The sequence below is a fragment of the Musca autumnalis genome, unplaced genomic scaffold, assembly GCF_047663935.1.
Source record: "Musca autumnalis isolate F117 unplaced genomic scaffold, ASM4766393v1 scaffold_4, whole genome shotgun sequence".
In the NCBI taxonomy this organism is placed as follows: domain Eukaryota; kingdom Metazoa; phylum Arthropoda; class Insecta; order Diptera; family Muscidae; genus Musca; species Musca autumnalis.
In genome coordinates, this window is record NW_027411977.1 from 240876347 (window position 1) to 240902080 (window position 25734).

Consider the following 25734-nt stretch of genomic DNA (forward strand, 5'->3'; position numbering starts at 1 on the left):
CTTACCCTATGTTGTATGAAAATGACAACATAAATCCACTGGATTAGCTAAATCCAGCATAGTCTAAATCAGGCATAAGCTAATGTCAGGCAAAAGAGCATCCACGAGGTTGTGACATGGTATAAGTAAAGAGGTAGATTTAAATGAAAAAAATCTGTAGAACCCTTGTTTTTCCTGAATTCCTAAAACTTCAAAATTAAGCAACAAGTGGGTTTGTTTACAACACCAATTTTGAGCATTTTATAAAAATCGCGAAAAATGAATGAAGGACCAATGTTTCTCCGCATAATCAAGTTGTGGATATGATTAAATGTTTGTTTCAATGATAACCTGACGAATTATTTCCATACAAATGTTCCAAAAATAATTTTAAAAATCATTGAATTCGATTGTTTTTAAAATTGTTTGACATATTATTCAAACACCACACACATACACAGTTTGTGTATATTGTTTTGAAGTTTTAGGAATACTCGAATAAAAAAATGTAAATTGACATAAAGCTTTGGCTAACCTTTCTTATTAAACCATGGGTTGTGATATATGTATCGCATTGAAACAAACTACAAAAACCTCTAGTTGTACGTTAAAAATGTCAAAATTTGTTTTGTTTTTGTATGAGAATTCAAATTACAAAAACTTTTTTTGATATTTGGTTCCATCAGCTGCGCTGATGCATCTACCTGGTAATTGCCATGCACAATAACAACAATCATTTCTCGCCTTCTCTCTCTCACTCAACTTTGTTGACAAAACTGGAGTCTCTTGTTAAAACGACAACAGAGAATAGTTTGAACGGCACCATTGTTCACTTCGTACCAGCACGTTATTTAGTTTTAATTTGTTGTTGAAGTTTATAACAAAATATAATAATAAAATAACAATAAATAAGTGCTATTAAACAATATTCACAAACTCACTGCAAAATCAAGGTAGGTATATTTATTTTTTTTATATTAGTGTAAAAGTGTCTGTCTGACAAAAAAACGAATTATGTGAAATGTCAAAAACACCACTTACTGTGTTTGTGGAAGGTAATGAGAGTTTCTGTCATTTGGTTTGCTCTCACAGTGTTTCACATTGGGTTAAATTGTTTAAAGAAAGTATTTACAAAAAACACCGGCGGTTGTGTTTGCCATTACGTTTTGAATATAGTTTGTCAAGTAATTGTTTTCACACTGATAACATAAACACACGAATGATTGTGGTAATAATTCGGGTTTCTTGCAAAAATCAGTTGGTCGACTTGTTTAACCCATTAATGCATAGCGTCCTTTTAAACGGATGTTTTTATTTCTTACGCCAATTCTTTATTTAGCTTGATGGTGATGGTAGAACAAATATAAGGTAAAGTAAATACTACAACAAATACAACTCGAACAACAACCACAAAGGAATTTGTTTTTGTTTGTAACGTTACTGCCAGTTGTATTTGTAAGCAAAACAAGGAAATGTCTATAAATTATTGGAATTTAAAAAAACTAATAATTTTTCACATTTGGTTGAATATTTTGGAAATCATGAATGAAAATTCGTAACATTTTCAATTTTTATGTTTCCACGTCATTCCACTAAATGCATAAATTCTCGCAGAAAGTAGAATTCTTGCAGAAAAGTTTGGAGTCTCTGGAAATTCATAGAAAAAGGAGAAGCTGTTTCAATGTTTTGTTTTAGAAATCAAAGAAGCACATGTTTATTAGGGCTTTATTTTTTTAAATTTTAACAAAATACGTCACATATGGCCTGTTCCTTTACTTTTGAAAATGTTAAAACAGGCAAAAGTAGTAGAAGTTGTAAACTGCTACCATATGAATTGTATGGTCTCTAAAGTAAAAGAACGCTTTTCGAGTAAAAAGTGGTAAAACTTGAAGATTCTTGCACATAAAGGAACAGAACTATATTAACAAACGTTGTATAGCCTCTACAATCGGGGATTTACTGCGCGGCTTATCGTTCGAACTTGGAGGAGGTTACATATAATTGATATGAAGAAGTCTTTCTGGGAAATGGTTTTTCCGAATGATATATTTTTTTCTCAAAAAATATATGTCCCTAATGTACATCGAAATAGAAATAAATGTATAAAATGTCATATGAAATTTGACACTAACGTTACAACCCAGTTCAGTCAGCTGTGTATTGCTGCTACCTTTTCTTATTCTACCATGCTTGATGGTCGGTATAAAACTGTTTGGGGTGATTGACAACATTTCATAATTTATAATTATGAAGTGATTCCCACCGAATTTCAAGTTTATAGTGAACCAATTAGTCGGCACGTTGGTAAATGTGTATTAAATTTTATAAAAGTCAGTACATTATGGTTTTGCGCGCGTTATTATTTCGTATACTCCCAAAGTTAAGGGGTTCTGCCTTTGTTTGATATCTATGGCCTGTTTCTCTAAGACGATTCGAATTTAATTTCGTTCGAATAACTACCAAACTCCTGTTGCTGTAAAAAAATGTTGTTTGAAAAAAAAAAATGTATCAAATATTTTTGAAAAACAAAAAACAGAAGTTTGTTAGTAGTTCGAACGAATTTGTAGTATTCGATTCGTCTTACTGAAACAGGTATTAATAGAGAGAAAATGAATATTTTTTAAAGCGTCCGATAAAACGGTTACTAACATTTACATTGACTGTATTAACAATATTAGACGATCTTGCATAGACTGGTGTTATAATCACGATCAATATTTTTGTAGTTCCTCTCATTAAGGGCAATGAAAATGACGCACATTCCGATGTCATTGAATATGAACATGGAACCACTTCTCTGCTGGACACAGATATAGAAGAATAATATGTACACTAATACCTCGATTTGCGTCGTTTCGTTTTGCGTTAACAAAAAATAATAGATTTTGTTTTGATTTGCGTTACACATTCGATTTGCGTTATATATATAACAAATAATATATTTGGCTTTGAATGTGTTGAAGAGGACATTCATGGCTTTTTAACGTCACACGATAAACCAATTAGAAAAAAATTTATTTCACATTTCCTCGGAACATGCATTAAAGGGACAATTACCAGCGTCAAATTACCACAGAAAATATTTTTAAAATTCACTTAAATATCAGAAGCTAAGCAACCTATAACCAAAGCAATTGAAATGTTTGTGGAATGAAGCGGATACTCAAAGTCGAAAAAAAATTGGCGTATAGTAGTAGATCCATGTTACCGAATTGAAAGGGGGATGGAAATCGGGCCCACTCGGTAAGCGCAGTCCACAAAGACCCCAATAAAATTCTTTTAACTATTTGTACGGAGGACATTCTCGGGCATATTGTTGCAAAATCTAAAATATATGCTCTTCAGAACAGTAATAAAATATATCACACGCAAAGTGTTCCCAGTGGATAGCGTCCGATATAACGGACGGTCTGTAAAACCTTAGATAATTTTTAAACAAATAATGCAAGGTGTTAAGTAAATATTTTCAAAATGTAATGAAAGTTCCAAAATACCCAATGTTTTCGACAAATGCTTACAAATCATGACATTTTATGAATTTTATTCTTAACAAGGATTTACTGCTAACAAATATAAACAATATTAGACATAGAATATGCCTACTAATGGGGTTACGATATGGACAAAGGAGGTTCCAGATCATATTACATGTAAGCAATGTCCTAATAGTCATCGACTAATGAAGGTTTAGACAAGGATTACTCAATTTTTCAGCGGTCAAATCACTCAAATCTTAAAACTCAAAATAGTTCGAAGATGATTTTTGGAAAAAATAGCACCAATTTCTTGGAAGTTTTTTAATGAGTTCCCATCAAAAACTAACCCTATGTAGATATTTATCAGAACAAAATATTTGTTAAGTTGTTTTTATTTTTGCATTTTATAATGAGTTTCTTGGTCACCACACTCAATTCGGACATTCCGGCATCTATATCTGTAGTTGTCTATGCTATAGGTCTCAAACTAGAAATATCAGAAAACAACGAATATATCAATAAATGAATTATAAATTTCAATCTAAATCTATTCTTACATAATTATAGGTAAACACACAATAAATCTTCGTCTTATTTCCTGCACGCTGCATTTTCCCACTGTGCGTTGCTTAGGGTTGCCATATTATGTCTGTCTGTTTCCCTAAAAGTGTGTAATAACCTAGACAGACGGCAGCGTTAATTTGCATTAAGATGTGCATTTAATTTTAGCCTGACAGACGACAGTTTCTGCATTTTCGAAACACCTGTAGTTGGGTTCTCTAACGCATTTTTTGGTTATCGACAAAAATCGTTAAAATAAAATGTTTTTAATTTTGGTAATTAACGATATTATTCGGTAAGTTAGCACCCAATAAAAAGTAGTCGCTAAGTTCTATCGATAGCAACAGTGTTGCCAATTTTTATTTGAACTTTTCATCTAGGGATACGTAAAACCGATTTCGGTTAATCGATTAATCGGTTATTAGCCGTAAAATCTCTAAAAATCGTAGTCGACTATTGACGGTGCGAAAACCGTATAACCGATTATTCTTAATTGACTTTCGAAAGTCGGAGTCAACTATTATTCGTAGTCGACCATTGTCGTAATCTATTATTATCCGTAGTCGACTATTAATCGTGGACGACTATTAGTCGTAGTTGACTATTGGGTGTGCTAAAACCGCGTAATAGACGGTACTTTTTTGTACATATGTACATCACAGATTGCATCAAAGAAAATGGTCGATTATATTCGATTATGATCGGTTTTCCGCGGTTAACGAATAATCGAAACTCGACTTTAAGTACACTCTCAAATAATCGACTAACCGAAAATCGAGTTTTAAGTATAGTACACATTGACAAGCAAAACTGACAGTCATCGAGGTCTATTTCGTGAATATCAAAGAATAACTGAAAAATTTCTTTTGTAATCTCTAAATAATACCGTAAATATTGTATTTCAAACGTTTTTAGCTAAATAAAAGTTGTTATTTGCCGGAAAATTGTCCTAAAAGTACGTTGACTGTCAGTTTTGACTGTTAGTGTGCACTCCCCTTTAAGTTATTTACGAAAACCGTATAATCGAAAACCCGATTATTGCATTTCACTGCGTATCCCAATTTTCTTCCATAATTTTGAGTTTTAATTTGACCGATTTTTGCCTTTAACCAAAAAAAAAACCCTAGGGCATTGGTGCTCGCTCCCTTACGGTACCGTAAAAACAAACCACACGTATTCTCTCTTTAGTTCTGATTTGCCATTGCTTAGCAATGGGGAGAGTGTCTTACCACTACTAATACACCAACTATTCTGAGCACCCCTGACTGATTGCTGTTTTGTTGTTGTTTGCACTGTATTTTTTTGTATTCCTTGTGTCTCAGAGCACTGATGGGCAAATTGCGAGAGACTCATGTATTTTTTACACTTTTGTGTGTGAGGGAGAGCATTTCTGCCCATCAATGGTCTCAGAGCATGAATATTCTCTCCCTCACATGGTAGAACAAATATAAGGTAAAGTAAATACTACAACAAATACAACTCAACAACAACCACATTGAAATTTGTTTTTGTTTGTAAACCTTAGCGTCAACGTACATGTAAAAAAAGGAAATGTCTATAAATTATTGGAATTTAAAAAACTAATAATTTTTCACATTTGATTGAATATTTTGATAAACATGAATGAAAACACGTTAGATTTTCAATTTGAATGTTTCCATATCATTCCACTAAATGCATAATTTCTCGCAGAAAGTAGAATACTTGCAAAAATGTTTCGGGTCGCTGGTAATTCATTGAAAAAAGAGAAGCTGTTTCAATCTTTTGTTTTTGAAAACAAAAAAGCACATGTTTATTACGGCTTTATTCTTTTCAAGTTTAACAAAATACCACACATATTAACAAATATTGTACCGCCTCTATAAGCGCTGTTTTAGTGTGCGGCATGTCGTTCGGACCGGGAGGAGGTTACATGTCAATGATATGAAGCCGTCTTTATGGGAAAGAGTTTTTTTTTCTGTTGAATAAATTTGTTTGTTCTTCAAAAATATATATCTCTAATATACATCGAACATAGTCCCAATTTACATTGGGCGAGTTTACTTGCGGCAATTGTCATTTTGTAGGAGAGAGAGGTGAGGCATATGGTAACCCTTTGCCTCTCAGCACCCTCTCTCACCTACAAACTGACAATTGCCGCAAGTAAACTCGCCTAATGTAAATTGGGACATAGAAATAAATATATAAAATGTCGTATGAAATTTGACACTAACATTACAGCCCAGTTCAATCAGCTGGGTATTGCTGCTACCTTTTCTTGTTCTACCATGTCTCCCTCATATGAATATGGGCTCTCTTCTACGGTATTGCCATATTGAAATAACTAAATGCCCTTTAAAATCAGTTTGATTTTGTGCATTAAGAATGTGTATAATGCATTAATTTGAATTAATGCAGTTAATGCAAATTAAATCTGCCGTCTGTCTAGAGCAGGGACGAGCTTCTTTGCTTAGATCGTATAGTGAGGGCGCCCACTGAGTTGTTTTTGCATTTGCTTCTCTCTCTCACGTACAGTGTAAATGAATGAAAACAAACAAAAGCATAATGTGGTTGTTGCTTTTTTCACTCATACGTTCATACATGTCTTCGCTTTGGTTGTATTTCTGTGGTCGTCGCTGGTCTAGAGTATAACAATTTGTACAAATTAGCTTCGTTCCAGAATTAAAAAGTTTTTACACGTTTAACACATTTTGCACATTCTTCTCTTTGAACAAAAATGGCGCTGAATAGCTTTCTCTTTAGAAACTTTTTACACGACAAATTTGGGCGAGCAAAAATGTGCAACATGTTTGCCGGCTTCTGATTGGCGCACATGCCGACTTTGACATTTGTTCCACTTTTTTTTTACGTTTCTGCCATTTTGCCGTTCCCATATAGTTTGGAAAAATTTGTGTAATGGACTCATTTTCGACAGATTGCTCTTTTGACACTTTTATCATTAAAAAATTACTGGAATGAAGCTATTGTTACAGAAAGTTGTTTGTTAACACTCTAGCATCGTTTCAGAACTAAAAAGTTTTTACACATTTTGAACATTTTTCCCCGAAATGCGTTCCCGGACAGGTTGCAAAATGTTCACTTCTATTTGAGCAAAAATGACACTGAATGACTTTCTCTTTAGAAACTTTTTACACGACAAATTTGAGCGAGCAAAAATGTGCAACGTGTTTGCCGGCTTCCGATTCGCTGAGACGCCGACTTTGACATTTGTTCCAAATTTTTTGACGTTTCTGCCATTTTTCCGTTCCCGTACATTTTGGAAAAATGTGTGCGCTGAACTTATTTTTGATAGTTTTCTCTCATGGTAGAATAAGAAAAGGTAGCAGCAATACACAGCTGACTGAAGTGGGTTGTAACGTTAGTGTCAAATTTCATATGACATTTTATACATTTATTTCTATTTCGATGTACATTAGGGACATATATTTTTTGAGAAAAAAATATATCATTCGGAAAAAAACATTTCCCAGAAAGACTTCTCCATATCAATGATATGTAACCTCCTCCAAGTTCGAACGATAAGCCGCGCAGTAAATCCCCGCTTGTAGAGGCGATACAACGTTTGTTAATATTTGAGGTATTTTGTTAAAATTTAAAAAAATAAAGCCCTAATAAACATGTGCTTCTTTGATTTCTAAAACAAAACATTGAAACAGCTTCTCCTTTTTCTATGAATTTCCAGCGACCCCAAACTTTTCTGCAAGAATTCTACTTTCTGCGAGAATTTATGCATTTAGTGGAATGATTTATGCATTTAGTGAAAATGTAACGAATTGTCATTCATGTTTTCCAAAATGTTGAACCAAATGTGAAAAATTATTAGTTTTTTAAATTCCAATAATTTATAGACATTTCCTGGTTTTGTTTACAAATACAACTGGCAGTAACGTTACAAACAAAAACAAATTCCTTTGTGGTTGTTGTTCGAGTTGTATTTGTTGTAGTATTAACTTTACCTTGTATTTGTTCTACCATGGTTTTCTCTTTTGAACATTTTACCATTAAAAAAGTACTGGAACGAAGCTACTTTGTTTATATAGTGAACTAGGTCGTTCAAATGAACTAGATTTAACAACTCCAGTAACCAGACGTACATATTGTACTTGGACGATTTTAACCGTGAAAATAATAAAAAATTATCTAAAAAGTACGAAATTAATATAACAAATTAAATGTTGTTAAAAAAAATTTAAAATAATGACGAAAGTATGTAATTTTTGTTTCTATTTTACAGCCCTAAATATTTTATAGTAAGATCTTGTTTTCGTTAAAAAGTAAAATATCCCAAGTAAAAATGTCGGATTTTTTTACCATAAAAACTGAACCCTTTGCCAATGATTATAAACAGGACGATTCTAACAAAGATCCAAATACACTAACCTACAATACAATAAAACTTGAAAATGTTACAAATATGGTAAATGATCTTAAAGAAGACGAACTGGACTTGGATAACATGGAAGAATTTATACCAGAGCATATCGATGAATTCACAACTGATATAATTAAAAAAGAGGACCCAGATGAAATGGAGGAATTTTTGATTACCCAGGATGAAGAACAGCAGCAAAATGTGACAAAACACCATCTACCTAGAACAATAACTCAACAGATATCCGTACCCAAATTAGAAATAATTGATGTGCTCGAAGATGAGCTGCAGAGTAGTAGTGGTCCTGAAGCCAACGATAGTGAAGAGGGCTCTATGAATATTTCCATGGTTTCGAAGAAGAAAGTTCGAAAATATAAAAAATCAGAAAAATCAGTTATTTTATCTTCTCGTGTAGGTCAAACACCTACTGAACATAAATGTGATATATGTGGAAAATATTATACGGAATCCAAAAATCTCCTGGCACATATAAGAAACAACCATCCTTCGTCTATGAAGTATTTCTGCAAAATATGTAATCAGGGATTTTCCACACAATCAAGTCTAGGTAGGCATTCTTACCGGATGCATCCACTAGCTCAAACATGTAGTACTAAACATAAATGTAAAATATGTGGTTGTAGTTATGCAAGATCTAGATATCTGTGGGTACATATGAAAAAGAAACATCCTTTGTCTATAAATGCAAAATATATATGCGGCATATGTCATAGAAGGTTTTGCACCCCAGTACGCCTTGCTACGCATTATAGGAAGATGCATCAAATTCTACAGACTGAACATACAGTTTATGACAGTACTGATGTACACAAAGATAAACTGAATAGTAATGGTCATGAAGATAATGACAATGAGCAGGACGACTCTATGGCAGTTTTCATGGTTTCAAATGATGAAGTGGGAAAATACGAAAAATCGCATAAAACCTGTGAAGATACAAACAATGAAGAATCTGAACATAAATGTGATGTATGTGGAAAATGTTATACCGAATATAGAAATCTCCTGACACATATAAGAAAAAAACATCCGTCGTCTATAGATTTAGAGTATATCTGTGAAATATGTAATCAAAGATTTGCCACACAAAGAGGTCTTGATAGGCATACATACCAGATTCATAGAGCAGTTACTGAACATAAATGTGATATATGTGGTATTTGTTTTAAAGATGTTTGGAATCTCCAGACTCACAAAAGAAGACAACATCCTTCGTCTATGGATACAGAGTTTATCTGTGAAATATGCAATCAAAGATTTACCACACCATCAGGTCTAGGTAGGCATTCTTACCGGATGCATCAGGTAGCTCAAACACAAAGATTTACCACACAATCAGGTCTAGGTAGGCATTCTTACCGGATGCATCAGGTAGCTCAAACATCCGCTGAACATAAGTGTGAAATATGTGGTAGTTGTTATTTGGAATCTAGAACTCTCCAGACACATATAAGGATGAAACATCTGTGGTCTATAGGTACAGAGTATATCTGTGAAATATGCAATGAAAGATTTACCACACAATCAGGTCTATATAGGCATTCTTACCGGATGCACCAGGTAGATAAAAAACCCGCTGAACATAAGTGTGAACTATGTGGTAGTTGTTATTTGGCATCTAGAAATCTCCAGACACATATAAGGAAGAAACATCCGTCGTCTATAGGTACAGAGTATATCTGTGAAATATGTAATCAAAGATTTAGCACACGAGTAGGTCTGGATAGGCATACTGGTTGGAAACATCGGTTAGATGAAACACCTACTGAACGTAAATGTGAAATGCTGTCGCACCTCGATTAACCGAAACCTTCATCCTACGGAAAAGAAAAGTCGCTCAAATGTAATTATTAAATAAAGATACCAATTAATAAAAATTATGAGAGAGTTTTATTTAGTGTAAAAGATGTTTCATTACTATTTCAATTTGATCCACAATAGAGTCACGATAATTTGTAATTCAAGGGACCGGGAAAATGTTCATATCGATTTCACGTTGTTGTACAAAATTGTACAAACTTTTACAAAAAGCTGTTCGATATCAAACTTGTTCAGTGAGAGAGAAATGAGAAGTTTTTACTTGCGAAGTTATCGAACAGACCTAATACGATAACCCGGAAATTTTTACAAATTTTTACTGAATGCTGTTCGATAACAAATTTATCCAGCAAGAGAGAGCAAATTTGGAGAGTTTTATGACTGAGAACTTTCAATTTTTGCTGGGAAAATTTGCAAGTCTAATCAGCTGACTTTTAATCACCTGTTCAATGTAAACAATTCGAAATGTTAAATTTTTTGACCAAGAAAATTTCACAATTGCACATTTTTTTAGATTATACAGCGTTGTGGCATGGTAGAACAAGAAAAGGTAGCAGCAATACCCAGCTGACTGAACTGGGCTGTAGTGTTAGTGTCAAATTCCATACGACATTTTATGTATTTATTTCTATGTTCGATGTATATTAGGGATAAATATTTTTGAAGAACAAATTTATTCATCAGAAAAAAAAACTATTTCCCATAAAGACGGCTTCATATCATTGACATGTAACCTCCTCCAGGTCCGAACGACATGCCGCACACTAAAACACCGCTTATAGAGGCGGTACAATATTTGTTAATATGTGTGGTATTTTGTTAAACTTGAAAAGAATAAAGCCCTAATAAGCATGTGCTTTTTTGTTTTCAAAAGCAAATGATTGAAACAGCTACTCTTTTTTCAATGAATTACCAGCGACCCGAAACATTTTTGCAAGTATTCTACTTTCTGCGAGAAATGATGCATTTAGTGGAATGATATGGAAACATTCAAATTGAAAATCTAACGAGTTTTCATTCATGTTTTCCAAAATATTCAATCAAATGTGAAAAATTATTAGTTTTTTAAATTCCAATAATTTATGGACATTTCCTTGTTTTGTTTACATTTACGTTGACACTAAGGTTTACAAACAAAAACAAATTCCTTTGTGGTTGTTGTTCGAGTTGTATTTGTTGTAGTATTAACTTTACCTTGTATTTGTTCTACCATGGCGTTGTGGATAGTATTAAAGCATAAATAAGTAAACTGCAATTTTAAAATTTATGTTTCTGTTCCGTTTGTTTTAAAATATCAAAAAGAAACAAAAACAAATTTCATACATTTTCGAAAATAGCTGACATTCATGCAAGTTTTTGCAAACTGCTGTTCGATAACTTTCTGACATTTTTCTTGCTTGAGAGAGTAAAATTCACTGACTGAGTAATTTTTGCTGGGAAAGTTATCGTAAACACCTTTACATACCTGAGGTTACCATTTTTAACATTTTTAACCTGCAAAGCGTTCCTTAACCCCAAAAAGTGGTAAAGCTGGCAGCAATTTTTAAGAGAGTGAGGGAGGAGAGAGAGCACACCAGACAAATTTCTGCAGGTAAAAAATGGCAGAACTGATTTGTCGACTTTTGTTTGACGATTATTTCACAATGAAGAATAAAATGGACGAAAAACAGAAGAAAAAGTCGAACGCTGACAAAACTGAATTAAAAACTGTGAAATAAAAGACGAAAATTGATTTTTTGTTATGTTTCTTTTTGACATTGCTACCAGATCTACCATTTTTCCTTCCCTTTACTTTTCTGGTAAAAATGTTCATGAGAGAGCAATTTTGACAATATTCTCTTTTACCACTCTTACCATTAAAAAGTAAAGGAACAAAGCTAATGTCAACATTTGAGAATTCAAATTACAAAAATTTATTTTGATAGTTCGTTCGATCAGCTGGACAGATGCATCTACCTTGGTAATTGTGCCATGCACAATAACAACAATGTTTTCTCTTCTCTCTTTCACATTTTTTTGACAAAACTGGGGTCTCTTGTTAAAACGACAACAGAGCGTAGTTTGAACGGCACCTTTCTTCACTTCGTACCTACGCGTTATTTAGTTTTAATTGTTTGTTGAAGTTAATAACAAAATATAAAAAATAACAATAAATAAGTGCTATTAAACAATATTCATAAGCTCACCTCAAAATCAAGGTAGGTATATTTATTTTTTATATTAATGTAAAAGTGTCCGTCTGACAAAGAAACGAATTATGTGAAATGTCAAAAACACCACTTACTGTGTTTGTGGAAGGTAATGAGAGTCAGCGTCATTTGGTTTGCTCTCACAGTGTTTCACATTGGGGTAAATTGTTTAAAGAAAATATTTAGAAAAAAAGGGAGTTTGAGTTTGCCATTACGTTTTGAAAACAGTTTGTCAAGTTATTGTTTTCACACTAGTAAAATGAACACTTTTCATGCATTAATTAGTGAAAAACGACAAATGGTTGTGATAAAAATGTTGGTTTTTTTGCAAATATCAGTTGGTCGACTTGTTTAATACTAGATTGAATGTACATTAGGGTGGGGCGATTTATGTGGAAGGAAAAAACCTTAATGAGCCCTTCGCGTTTCTGATTCCAGGGATTGAACTGAGCAAAAAAGTCCACTGGCCGATATACAATCTACCGTGAAAATCGAGCCTCCCGAAGTTTTTTATTGACGTTTTTTGGATATTTTGGCGTATAACAGCCAAACCATTGAGATTTTCGATTCAACACAAAGACAAAAATTGTAGCCAAGACATCAATTGAAAACTCCCTAATACATCGCAAAAGCATTGGAACGCTCCTTCATGCAGTTTTGGCCTTAATAATGTGCAAACTTTTCGGAAAATGTCGATAAATGACATTGTGCTACAAAATTTGACCAGAAAATTATTCAAGCGTTCTGATGCAAAATTTCTATCGTGTTGGGATCCATGGACAACGAAAATGCCTTTAGTTAGTTGGGTTCACTTCGTTTTATTTGTTTATAACGGTAAAAGTGGTGCAAATCTGGGTTTCTTACATTTTCAAATTTAAACGGGCATATATTCTTTTTTCACAACGGATTTCTAGTGATCCTTCTTCCTTTTAAAGGGGTGAATAATTTCTTTAGAAAAAGTTTATTTGTTTAAATCGGTTAACGTGAAATTTAAGATCTTTGCGTGTCCTCTTTATTTTACCATTCGCGTTTGTTGTGTTTCTCATACCAACAAAAACAAAAGAAGACATAAATAAACCAAAAAACAACACAAAATAATTAACATTAATAATAAAATTAATATTAATAGTTAAATTTTCACTAGTTCATTAATTAAATGTTTTTATTAAATCTTTTTATGTTTGTTCTGTTGTTAACGTTTGCTTGAGAAAATAAAAATGAAAGAAAATTGAAGAAAAAATCTTGCAACGAAGAACAAGAAGAGGCAACACAACAAACACAGAAAACCATGTACATGGGTTTCACTACTTCATACCCCTCGCCTATAAACTTGACGTCGCCATGTTGAAATCGTGCTAGTCTGACCATCGACTTACTCTACAGTACAATGCAAAAGGCCTTAGTCGTTTACAATAAGTTACTGGACTTGTACAAATTTGTAGAAATTATCGAGTAAACGAACACACCTAATAATAACAAAAACTAATAAATTAACATGTAAAGGCTTTACCTAATTAATTGCGTGTTGCGTGTGCGTTCGAAATAATACCCTAGACAGACGGCAGCGTTAATTTGCATTAACTGCTTTAATTCAAATTAATTCGAGCATTATCCACATTGTTAATGCACAAAATCAAAGGAAATTTAAACTGAATTTAGCAATTTCAATATGGCAATGCTGTTGAAAATCAATTGTCTTTTCTCAAATTTCCATGTTTAAGAAAATAAAAAGGGAAAGCAAATCAGCTATTTTCGCGTTTCTTCGAAATAAGTAGTGGTCTTTCGCAAGTAGAATAGCAGCTAATCGTTTTTCACGCCTTCTAACAAATCTCTTTTTCAAATTTTTATTTTCACAAAAAATTTCATTACCCACCATACCAATTCTATCGAAAATTATACCTTCCTTAAATGTTTTTTAAAGCTTTGCAATATTTTTATAATATTAAAAAGACTCAAAAATATCGCGAATAAATTAAATTTATTTTTGCTTCATCGTGGTGAAAAGATCAAAGGTAGAAAGTGTATTTGTTTCGCATATTTTGGCGAACTTTTGTAAAACTATATGAAATGGTCTGCTGGGTACAAAAAAACAACACAAAAGCGCTCGGCACATACGGTGCGTTGAGCGTCGCGCTACAACAACCACATGAAAAATGTGTTAGTGATGCCAAGTTTTTTGAAAAACAACAATATGGCTAACGCATTAAAGTTAAACATAATTTAACTGTTTTGGGACAACGCGTGTCCCAACGTGTCACTAAACGGACCGTATGTGCCGAGGGCTAAACAGCTGTTTCATAAATGCAGAAACTATCGTCTGTCGGGGTGAAAATTTAATTCAAATTAGGAATTTTTTAATGCAAATTAACTCTGCCGTCTGTCTAGGGTATTACAAAAACAAAACACATGTATTTCAAATTGAAAACAAAAACAAATATTTTGTTTTTGTTTTTTGAATGCACACGCAACACGCAATTAATTAGGTTAAGGCATAATGCAAGGTGTCAACTAAATGTTTTCAAAATGTAATGACAGTTCCAAAATACCCAATGTTTTCGGCAGTTGCTTACAAATCATGACATTTAATGAATTTTATTCTTAACAAGGATTAACTGCTAACAAGTATTATACGGCGTTTATATTATAGTTTTTTGCAGGGTTAACCTTCTTTATGAGGATTTGTTTGAAGTATATACAATGGAAATGACATTTGAAACCCAGACCCACTGGGTTAACCTTGTTATATATAAACGGCCTATAAAAAAATATTAGACATAGGAATGTCCCTACTAATAGGGTTATATATATAGATAATATACATGTAAGCAATGTCCTATAGGTCATAGGCTAATGAAGGTATAGATGAAGGATTACTCAATTTTTCCGCTGTCAATCTCTCAAACCTGGGGCCTAATAACGACATTCGATTCGATCGAGTATTTGCTCGAGAATGAAAATTACTAAGGCAGATACATTAGGAATTTGTTACAACAATGTCAAAAAGTTTTACAAAAGTAAATCATTCAGTACAGTTTTCTAGTACAAATTCATGCCGAAATTAATATTCAACGATTTCAACAAATATTTCCTTTCTTTCATTAATAAATTTAAATTTTTTTAGTATTTCTTCAAAATAAACACATTTTTAACCACCTACCTTCTCAATGTTCTTTTAAGAACAGACGATTCTCGAATTCTCGATCGAATCGAATGTCGTAATTAGGCTCGTGAAAACTCAAAGTAGTTCGAAGATGATTTTTGGAAGAAATAGCAACAATTTTTTGAATATTTTTATCTGAGGATATAGTTGCCATCAAAAACAGACTCCATGTAGTCTTTTGCCAGAACAAAATATTTATTAACTTGTATTTTTTGGCATTTTATATTGAGTTTCTTGGTCACCACACTCAATTCGAACATACTCGGTGAGAACATTCCGGCGTCTATATCTTTATTTGTCTATGCTATGCTGGTCTCAAACCAGAAATATCTGAAAACTACGAATATATCAATGAATGAAGTAAAAATGTCAGTCTAAAGCAGGGGTGAGCACGCCTATGTGCTAGCACGCAGGCAAATTGTGAAAACGTCCTCTTAATTTTTGTGAACCGTGAATAATTAAACATTTATGCAATTTTTTATTTATATTTTTAATAATTTGCATTGTGGAAGATTTTAGACATCTTTAATGTTTAAAAAAAAATGTTGAAATAAGTAATAAAACATCAAGAAAAATTAAATATTAATTCTCCCTTAAATTTCCCTCTCTCTCCATTTTGCCCAGCCCTGGTCTAAAGCTATTCTTACATAATTGTAGATAAACACACAACAGAACATCTACTTTTATTTAGTGCACGCTGCATTTTTCCCACTGTACGTCGCTTAGGGTTGCCATATTAGGTCTGTGTGTGTTTCCCTAAAAGTTTGTAACAATTTGTCTGTTAACACACTTTAGCTTTGTTCCAGAACTAAAAAACTTTTACAATTTTTATGACTTTTACACATTTTGTCTGCAAAACCTTTCCCGTGCACAAAAAAGTTGTAAAAAGTTTACTTCTCTTTAAACAAAAATGGAGCTGAATGACGCTCTCTTTAAAAACTTTACTAGATAAATTTGAGCGCGTAAAAAATAGTAACATGGTTGCCGGCGTCTGATTGGCTGGTACGTTGACTTTGACATTTGTTCCAGCTTTCCATTTTTGGGTTCCCGAACTTTTTGAAAAAAAAATGTTGGTGTGAAAACAATTTTTCTCTCTTTTACAAGTTTTACTATTAAAAAGTTCGGGAAAAAAGCTTTTGTTTACAGTTTTCACTGAGAACTTGTGAGTTCTGCTGGAGAAATTTCTTCTAGTATGAACTTGTAAGTTCCGGTCCTTACTTACTTACTTAGCTGGCCCATTACAGAACATTTGTTCCATAGACCGAACTAAGAAAAGACCGAAAGGCGGAATACCGCGTCTTTTCATTTCTTCATCCACTTGTATGCTCAATCGAAGCTTATGGGCCAAATACATACGGTCCGTTGTGTGACGCGTTGCGCGTTGGAAACAACAACCACATGAAAAACGTGTAAGTGATGCCAAGTTTGTTCTTGAAATTTCCAGGTGGTTGTTGTAACGCAACGCTCAACGCGCCGTATGTGCAGCGGCCTTTAGGCCTGTCGATTCTGCGTGCACCGCCATTTGGCATGTATTCATACGCCTTTTTAGCGGGCTCATCATCGCTCATTCTTATGATATGGCCTAGCCAACGCAATCGTTGCATCTCGATACGTTTAACTATATTCATGTCTTTATATAGCTAATATAGCGCGTGGTTAATACGACGTCGATATTCACCGTCAACGCAAATCGGCCGGTAGATCTTTCGAAGAATTTTCCTCTCAAACGCACCAAGCACTGCCTTATCTGCTTGCGCAATACCCATACTTCGGAGTCATACATTAGCACGGGTAGTATCAGCGTTTTCTATAGTGTTATTTTTGTTTGACGAGATGTGCTTTTTTTAACTGCTTACTTAAACCATAGTAGCATCTGTTGGCCAATACAATTCTTCTTATTTCACAACTGATGTTGTTTGTTGTGTTTATGGCAGTGCCGAGGTAGTCTTTATCCGTTGGTCCGAGCTTTATGGACGCTTTGCGCGTCGACGCCATCAATTTGGTCTTTTCGCCGTTTACCGCACGACCCACTTTCGCAGATTCTGCTTCGACCTTCCTAAAGGTATCAGTTACTTCCTTTACTGATCGTCCCATGATGTCTATGATATTAGCATAGGCAAGTAACATGTGGCTGTTGGTGTAAATTGTGCCATTTCTTTTGACATTTGCATCTCGTATTACCTTTTCCAGCAAAATGTTGAATAGGTCACACGAAAGGCTGTCTCCTTGTCTGAAACCTCTTTTGGTACAAATTTCTTCGGAGAGGTTCTTTCCAATTTTAACTAAGGACCTAGTATCAGTTAAAGTCATCTTACAAAGCCGGATGCGCTTTGCGGGGATATCAAATTCAGACATTGCATGGAATAGCTTTGATCGGAGGGGACTGTCGAATGCTGCTTTATAATGGACAAAAAGGTGAAATTTGCCGCAGGGTAAATATCTGGTCAATGGTGGACTTGCCAGGTCTAAAGCCACATTGGTATGGTCCATTTATTTCGTTGACCATTGGCTTTAGTCGTTCGCACAATATCCCTGACACTATCTTATAGGCAATAGGGAGAAGACTTATGCCCCTATAGTTGGAGCATACCGTCTTATCTCCTTTCTTGTGGACGGGACACAGGATGTTCAGGTTCCAATCGTCGGGTACGCGTTCTTCCTGCATACACCTAGCTGATGCATACACCTTATCAGCGTGTCGTCTCCGGTTTTAAACAGCTCGGCTGGTAAGCCATCGGCTCCTGCTGCCTCATTATTCTTCAGCCGGTTGATTGCTGTTTTTACCTCATCTTGGCCGGGCGGTATACATTCTATACCATCTTCTGGGATTGGATCTGTGGTATCATCGTCTTCCCTACTATTGGATACCAGCAGATTGGAGAAATGTTCCTTCCATATCCTGAGCACGCTATCTGTATCTGTTACCAGATTACCTTGCTGGTCTCTACAGGAGGATGTGCCTGTACCAAAGCCATCTGTTTGATGTTTCACTCTTTGGTAGAATTTTCGGACTTCATTCTGGGTCCTGTACATCTCGATTTTTTCACACTTCCGCTTTTTCATTTCTCTCTTTTTCTTGCGGAAAAGACGTTTCTCTTCTCTCCTTTTCTCCCGATATCTCTCTCGTGCGCTACGCGTTGCTACTGATTGTGAAGTAGCTCTATATGTCGCATTTTTCTGTTCGGTAGCAGCACGACACTACTGGTCATACCATGAATTCCTTTGTGGAGGTCTCTGGAATCCAAGTATGGATTTTGCGGCTGTTTGCATGGAGTGGGCAATATTTTGCCATTGTGTTGTTATGTTATCGGGAAAAGGAGTGCTCGCGTTAAGCAATTGGGCTAGTTGAGTGGAATATGCTGTGGCTATCTGTTGTGTTTGCAGCCTATCGATGTCCAACTTCCGTGTTGTGTCTGTTCGCACTTTGTTTGCTACGTTTAATCTGGTACGTACCTATGCCGCAACAAGGTAGTGGTCCGAATCAATGTTTGCGCCTCTGAACGATCGTACATCCAACACGCTCGATGAATGTCTTCCATCTATCACAACATGATCAATTTGATTTCTTGTTTTCTGATCTGGAGACAGCCAGGTGCCCTTATGAATGTCGAGATGATTAAAGGTTAAAATACATTGAACTTTGTTGCTTGCTTCACGCTCAATTTCATGTAGAAGAATAAAGGCCAAGTACTACCTAATTCAAATGCTGCCTAGTTAATTTGAATTAGGTAGTACTTGGCCTTTAATATTTTACATGAAACTGAGCGTGATAAAGCGGCGTATTTCATTGCGTTTCTACCTTAAATCTGGCACTGCGAACGACCATGTTTTTTGCAGCTGCCAAGTCTATCAGCCTCCTACCATTGTCAGATGTTTCACTGTGGAGGCTGAATTTCCCGACAGTTGGGCCAAAGATATTCTCCTTTCCAATTTTGGCAATAAAATCGCCTAGAATGATTTTAATGTCATGGGCAGGGCAACGGTCATATGTTTCTTCTAAGCGCTCGTAAAATATATCTTTGGTCTGTTCGTCCTTTTCTTCAGTGGGAGCATGAGCGCAAATAAAGCTGATGTTGAAGAATTTTGCTTTTATTCGAATTGCAGCAAGTCTTTCATTCACTGGGGTGAAGCTTGATACCAAATGTTTTAGTCTCCGGCGAACATTCTTGGTGCAGATTCTCAGATCATGCTCCTTAAAACGTTTGCGGTGTTCGTCAACTTTAGAGGGGTTTGTTTTTCTTTTCTTTCGTTTTTTCATAGTAGGCTGTTTTTTCTAGGGGAGGGTTACTAATCCGACGCACAAACCCAAGTTTTTAACGTTCTTATGGGGGTACGCGCGGCACATGTTGTTGTGTATCTCACTACCTTTAACGGGTGTTAAAGGCAGTTCCCCAGGTGACACCACCGGGAGGTCAGTGTCCACTTGAGATGAAAGAGGGACCAAGTTAAATCCTGGGCTTTGCCATGTTAAAACCGGTCAGGACCGTTCCTTGGTATCTTCCATTCTCTACGTCACCCACATGAAAAAAATTGATGAAATTAGGCGTTTCCCCACTACAGCGATTTTATGATTTTACTCTATTATGGAAGTCGATCTAGAGACTCATAATTTCATGCAAGTTTTTCAATGAAATCACTCTAGTGTGGACCGAGACTAAAACGCCTGTTAGACTTATTCTATGATTTAAACTGTCAATCCCATACAATATACGTCAAATAAAATCCAGTTGATTTAGAACTAAGATTTATTTGATATATACTATGGAATTGACATTTGAAATCGAGTGGATTTATAAGTCTAAACGTACTATACGTACAGACCATGGTACAATAATTCATAGGTAGGCCAGGTATGAGAATCGCCAAAAAAATACAACCCTGTCGCTATGGCTTAAAACGTCAAAATTGTTTTGATGAATGATAACGGATGAGTAAACAAAGAAGAAGAAGAACGAAATGTTGAAATGAAAATAAAACAGAGTTGAATTTTTTGATCATTAATAAATATCAACTCTGCATGTCAACACGGTTTTGACAGATTAAGCCATAACAAAAAAAATTGTAATCAGCTGTTAGCTGTGGCCTACCTAAGAATTATTGTACCATAGATGAACGAGATGAGCACTCGCCTTTACGTTTTCATACGATTTACCATACAAACGATCTCTTCGTGTTCATGTTTGGTACAGAACATGGTGGAATAAAAAGGTGTTACATCAAATCATACCAAACGTCAAATTTGGCCACAATAATGTATTATTGTGAATTGCTTGTTTACATTTTGTATGTGATTTTATTCACAATAACGCATTTTGACAACTGGTATGAAGATCAGCTGTTTTTGTCGCTGTACCTGTATTATTGTGCCATGATACAGGCGCACATATTGTACTTGGACGATTTTAAATGTGACAATAATAAAAAAATGTCTAAAAAAATTACGAAATTAACATAAAAATTAAATGTTGTTAAAAAACTGTAAAATACTGACGTATGTATGTGATTTTTGTTTCTATTTTACAGCCCCAAAATATATTGTAGTAAGATCTTGTTTTCGTTAATTGAAAAGTAAAATATTCCAAGTAAAAATGTCGGAATTTTCGACCATAAAAACTGAACCCTTTGCCAACGACTGTAAAGAGGAAAGTTCTAACAAAGATCCAAATACACTAACCTACAATACAATAAAACTTAAAAATGTTACAAATATGGTAAATGATCTTAAAGAAGACGAACTGGACTTGGATAATATGGAGGAATTTTTACCGGAGAATGTCGAACAATTCACAATTGATATAATTAAAAAAGAGGAACCGGATGAAATGGATGAATTTTTGATTACCCAGGATGAAGAACAGCAGCAAAATATGACACAACACCATATACCTGGAACAATAACTCCCCAGATTTCCGTACCCAAATTGGAAATAATTGATGTGCATGAAGATGAACTGCAGATTAGTAGTGGTCCTGATGCCAACGATAGTGAAGAGGGCTATATGAATGTTTCCATGGTTTCGCAGAAGAAAGTTCGAATAAACAAAAGAACATATAAAACCTCTAAAAATCAAACACCTACTGAACATAAATGTCATATATGTGCAAAATATTATACGGAATCCAAAAATCTCCTGGCACATTTAAGAAAAAAACATCCTTCGTCTATGGGTTCAGAGTATATTTGCAAAATATGCAATCAAGGATTTGCCACAGAAAGAGGTCTTGGTAGGCATTCTAATCAGTTACATCCAGTAGCTCAAACGTATAGTACTAAACATAAATGTAAAATATGTGGATGTAGTTATGTAAGATCTAGATCTCTGCGGGTACATATGAAAAATAAACATCCTTTGTCTATAAATGCAAAATATATATGCGAAATATGTCATAGAAGGTTTGGCACCCCAGTACGCCTTGCTACGCATTATAGGAAGATGCATCAAATTCTAAAGACTGAACCTTCAGTTAATGACTGTACTGAAGTGCACAAAGATAAGCTGAATAGTAATGGTCATGAAGATAATTACAATGACCAGGACGAATCTGGGGAAGTTTCCATGGTTTCAAATAACAACGTTGGAAAATACGAAAAATCAGATAATACCTGTAAAGACACAAACAATGAAAAATCTCCTGCTGAACATAAATGTGATGTGTGTGGAAAACGTTATTCGGAATATAGAAATCTCCTGGCACATATAAGAAAAAACCATCCTTCGTCTATGGATTCAAATTATATGTGCGAAATATGTAATCAAGGATTTGCCACACAAAGAGGTCTTGGTAGGCATACTAACCGGGTACATCCAGTAGCTCAAACACATACTACTAAACATAAATGTAAAATATGTGGTAGTAGTTATATAAGATCTAGATCTCTGCGGGTACATATGAAAAATAAACATCCTTTGTCTATAAACGCAAAATACATATGCGAACTATGTCATAGAAGATTTGGCACCCCAGTACGCCTTGCTACGCATTATAGGAAGAAGCATCAAACTCAGTTACCGCTACCAAGCGACAAATCAACATCAATAATTCTACGGAATTGTACTGGAGATGAGCTGAGTAGTAATGGTCAAGAAGACAATGAACAGGACGACTCTAAGGAAATTTCCATATTTTCAGCTGATAAAGTTGGAAAATACGAAAAATCAGATAAAACCTGTGAAGATACAAACAATGAAAAATCTCCAATTTTATCTTCTCATGTAGTTCAAACACCTGCTGAACATAAATGTGATATATGTGGAAAATGTTATACGGAATCTAAAAAACTCCTGAGGCATATAAGAAACACACATCCTTTGTCTATGGATTTAGAGTATATCTGCGAAATATGTAATGAAAGATTTGCCACACAAAGAGGTCTCGGTAGGCATTCTAAACGGATACATTCAGTAGCTCAAACACCAACATCTACTAAACATTAATGTGATAAAAGTTCTTTAAATGGGAACATTCCATGAAGATCTATAGTTTGTAGTCATGAAACATAGAAAATCAAACTGGCCTGAGCAGGGAAATGTCATCCCCATGCCATGTAAACTACTTATAAACTTGTCTATTCGATAAAAAATTCATTAAATGCACTTAATACAAAAGAAATGAAAATATTCCAATGTGTGTTTTTTTAAGTTAGTTTAACTGAAATTCAATTTGTTTTAGGGGTACGTATACTTTGCTGTGTTGTGAAAATATTAAAATAAATACGGTAACATGGGGCGCTTTCGCCACTGGGGCGGCTACGCCAGCGCCGATTTTCTCGCAAAATATAAGTGCTAGAAAAAATCCGTTAAAAGCAAAATTGTGAGTTTAATGAAGATCTATCATATCCCAAAAGTTGGCTGTTGTGTCATAGGTATGATAGCGGACGCACGCGGTTTTGTGTTTTCAGGGTATTGGGAAAAATAATTATGGTAGGTATTTTTTGTGATATCTTCTTTATCTTTTGTGATATCAAAAACACATTTTATACCGTTAGAAGACAACTACTGAATAATATAAATCCCAATAATTCGCATGAAAAAAGCAATTGCAAATGTCAATATATTAATATTATGAAATATGTATGGGGTGGGGTGCCTACGCCATGATTGGGGCATGGTGGGTTAATGTTAGAAATTTGTCATGTTTAACTTAAATTCTTTATACCATAGATATACCACACTATAATATGAATTTAAAATCAAATATTATCCTAAACGTATCGTGTTTTAGTTATCTTATGATTTTTGTACCTAAAATCAAGGCACCTACTTCAATTAACCACTAGAATCGGTTACTTTTTGTGAATTTTAAAATAATGTTTAATTATTCAATAGAAAACATGTTCCTGTTTTGCATAATGTTGATATTTAAGGAAGAAGTATGTTAAATTACAGTTTTAGAGTCCGTTGGAGAATGTTCAATATCGATGGCGAAGCTGCCCCATGGGTGGGGAGGCTTCGCCACTTTTTACACAAGTTGTAAATTCTCAAAAATAATATTTTAAAAACAAAATTATAACAATTTATATATCAAAACTTATAGTCAAGATATGCTAATATTTGTACCAAAAATAATATTTGAAAAAACTTTAACGGTGTCGGTATGAGAACATTTTGAACAAAAACGTGGCGAAGGCGCCCCATGTTACCATATATGGTAAAAAACAAAAATATTTTGCAATCGATGAATCCTAGTTTCACCCATTCAGAATTCGCGAACTGTATGAGAGTAAATATATCGTGACGCATAATATCTGCAGTCTCGTTTGTTTCGTCGTTTGTTAAGCAAACTTTGACACACAATCCATGGACTTTATAAATTGATATCGAATTCCGTTTCGAAGATAGATGCAGAAGAATCCAAGTCTCAAGAAATACAAGGGTCATCTTTGTCAAATAAATCACATGTCCATATGAGAGCAAATATATCGTGACCCCTAATATCTGCAGTCTCGTTTCTTACGTCGTTTGTTAAGCAAACCTTGACACACATTCCGTCGTTTGTTAAGCAAACTTTGACACATAATCCTTTCAATTTATATGATGATATCGAAGTCCATGCAATCCATGCAATTTATTGTTCTGTTCCTTTACGTGCCTGAGGTTACCATTTTTAACCTGTAAAGTGTTCCCTTACTTTTAATAGCATACAATTTATATGATAGCAGTTTACCACTTTTGCCATTTTCTGCCACTGTTTCCATTTTTAAAAGTAAAGGAACAGACCATATATGATGATATCGAATCCGTATCAAAGGTAGATGCAGAAGCATCCAAGTCTCAATAAATACAAGGGTCAGCTTTGTCAAATCAGTATAATATGACTGAAGTTCTTTAAAATGAAGTGTTTTAGAAGAGATCCCATAATGTCGACAATTAAAATTAATTTTCGTGGAAGCTGTGTTGTCATCAATGTAGAAAAATGTTGTCTTCCGATTTCTGGCTTAACCTTACATTCTATAGACCTATCCCCAAAGAAAATATCACAGAACACTCCATGGGCAACAAGATCCTAGTGTATGATTTTTCAATATATCCGCTGCATCCACCTAAAATTGATGTTGAAATTTTGAAGCCGGAATTTCGGTTTTTTTTTAATTTTTTTTTAATAATCCGGGAGGATTTCGAATGAACTCAGATGAAGTCCTACATTAACCACAAACGTGTTTTTCATTTTTAGAGATTTCTGGCGAATAGATAAAATTTCCAATTTGGTGTATTTATTCTGAACATCTTTGTAGATTATTTAGATTTGGTATGATCGATCACGTTTTAAAGGAGTTTTTTAAAAAGATTTTCGAAAAGACGACCAAAAAGACGCCTTTGGTGAAACGCATGTGGGCCACAATTTTTAACAAAAATATTTTCTACATCCTCCTCTGTAAAATTGCCAAAGGCTCTATATATCTAAAATGCAAGGATTCCAAGATATCTTAACTCGAATATTTCAAAAAAAAAAAAAAAAAAAAAAAAACTAAAAATGGACGAAACTTGCCCCCCGCCTAATCGGGGTTTCCCATAATTTTGAAAAATAAATTTTGTTACACAGTGTTATAATTATGAGAAAATTACGTCAGGAACATTTTTCTTTCTATCGGAATCAATGACAAAACTACTGAAAACGATAGGGAACCTCATATTCGACCATTTTTGATTACTAAAATGG

General features: G+C 34.4%; 2 protein-coding genes across 4 annotated transcripts in view; one reads left to right on the forward strand and one right to left on the reverse strand.

The window, feature by feature from the left end:
* The window catches only part of LOC141403761 (uncharacterized), a 43698-nt gene extending 33423 nt beyond the window's left edge, over positions 1–10275 (reverse strand). Inside the window, exon 1 of the mRNA XM_073986685.1 lies at positions 9523–10275. The gene's annotated coding sequence lies outside the window, so the exon portion shown is untranslated. The remainder of the gene's footprint in view (positions 1–9522) is intronic.
* LOC141403751 (uncharacterized) lies at positions 782–23187 on the forward strand. 3 transcript variants are annotated; one of them, XR_012412888.1, is made up of 2 exons: positions 782–932; positions 8251–10286. XR_012412888.1 is itself a non-coding variant. In XM_073986658.1 (2 exons), the coding sequence occupies exon 2, from the start codon at positions 21165–21167 to the stop codon at positions 23010–23012; it is 1848 nt and encodes a 615-aa protein (XP_073842759.1). In that variant the 5' UTR covers positions 796–932; positions 21100–21164; the 3' UTR covers positions 23013–23187. The 3 variants fall into 3 exon arrangements, 2 of the variants coding, with proteins under 2 accessions (XP_073842759.1, XP_073842758.1); XM_073986658.1 differs by lacking the exon at positions 8251–10286 and adding an exon at positions 21100–23187 and having other exon boundaries at positions 796–932; XM_073986657.1 differs by lacking the exons at positions 782–932; positions 8251–10286 and adding exons at positions 12270–12425; positions 21100–23187.
* The last annotated feature ends 2547 nt before the right edge of the window (positions 23188–25734 follow it).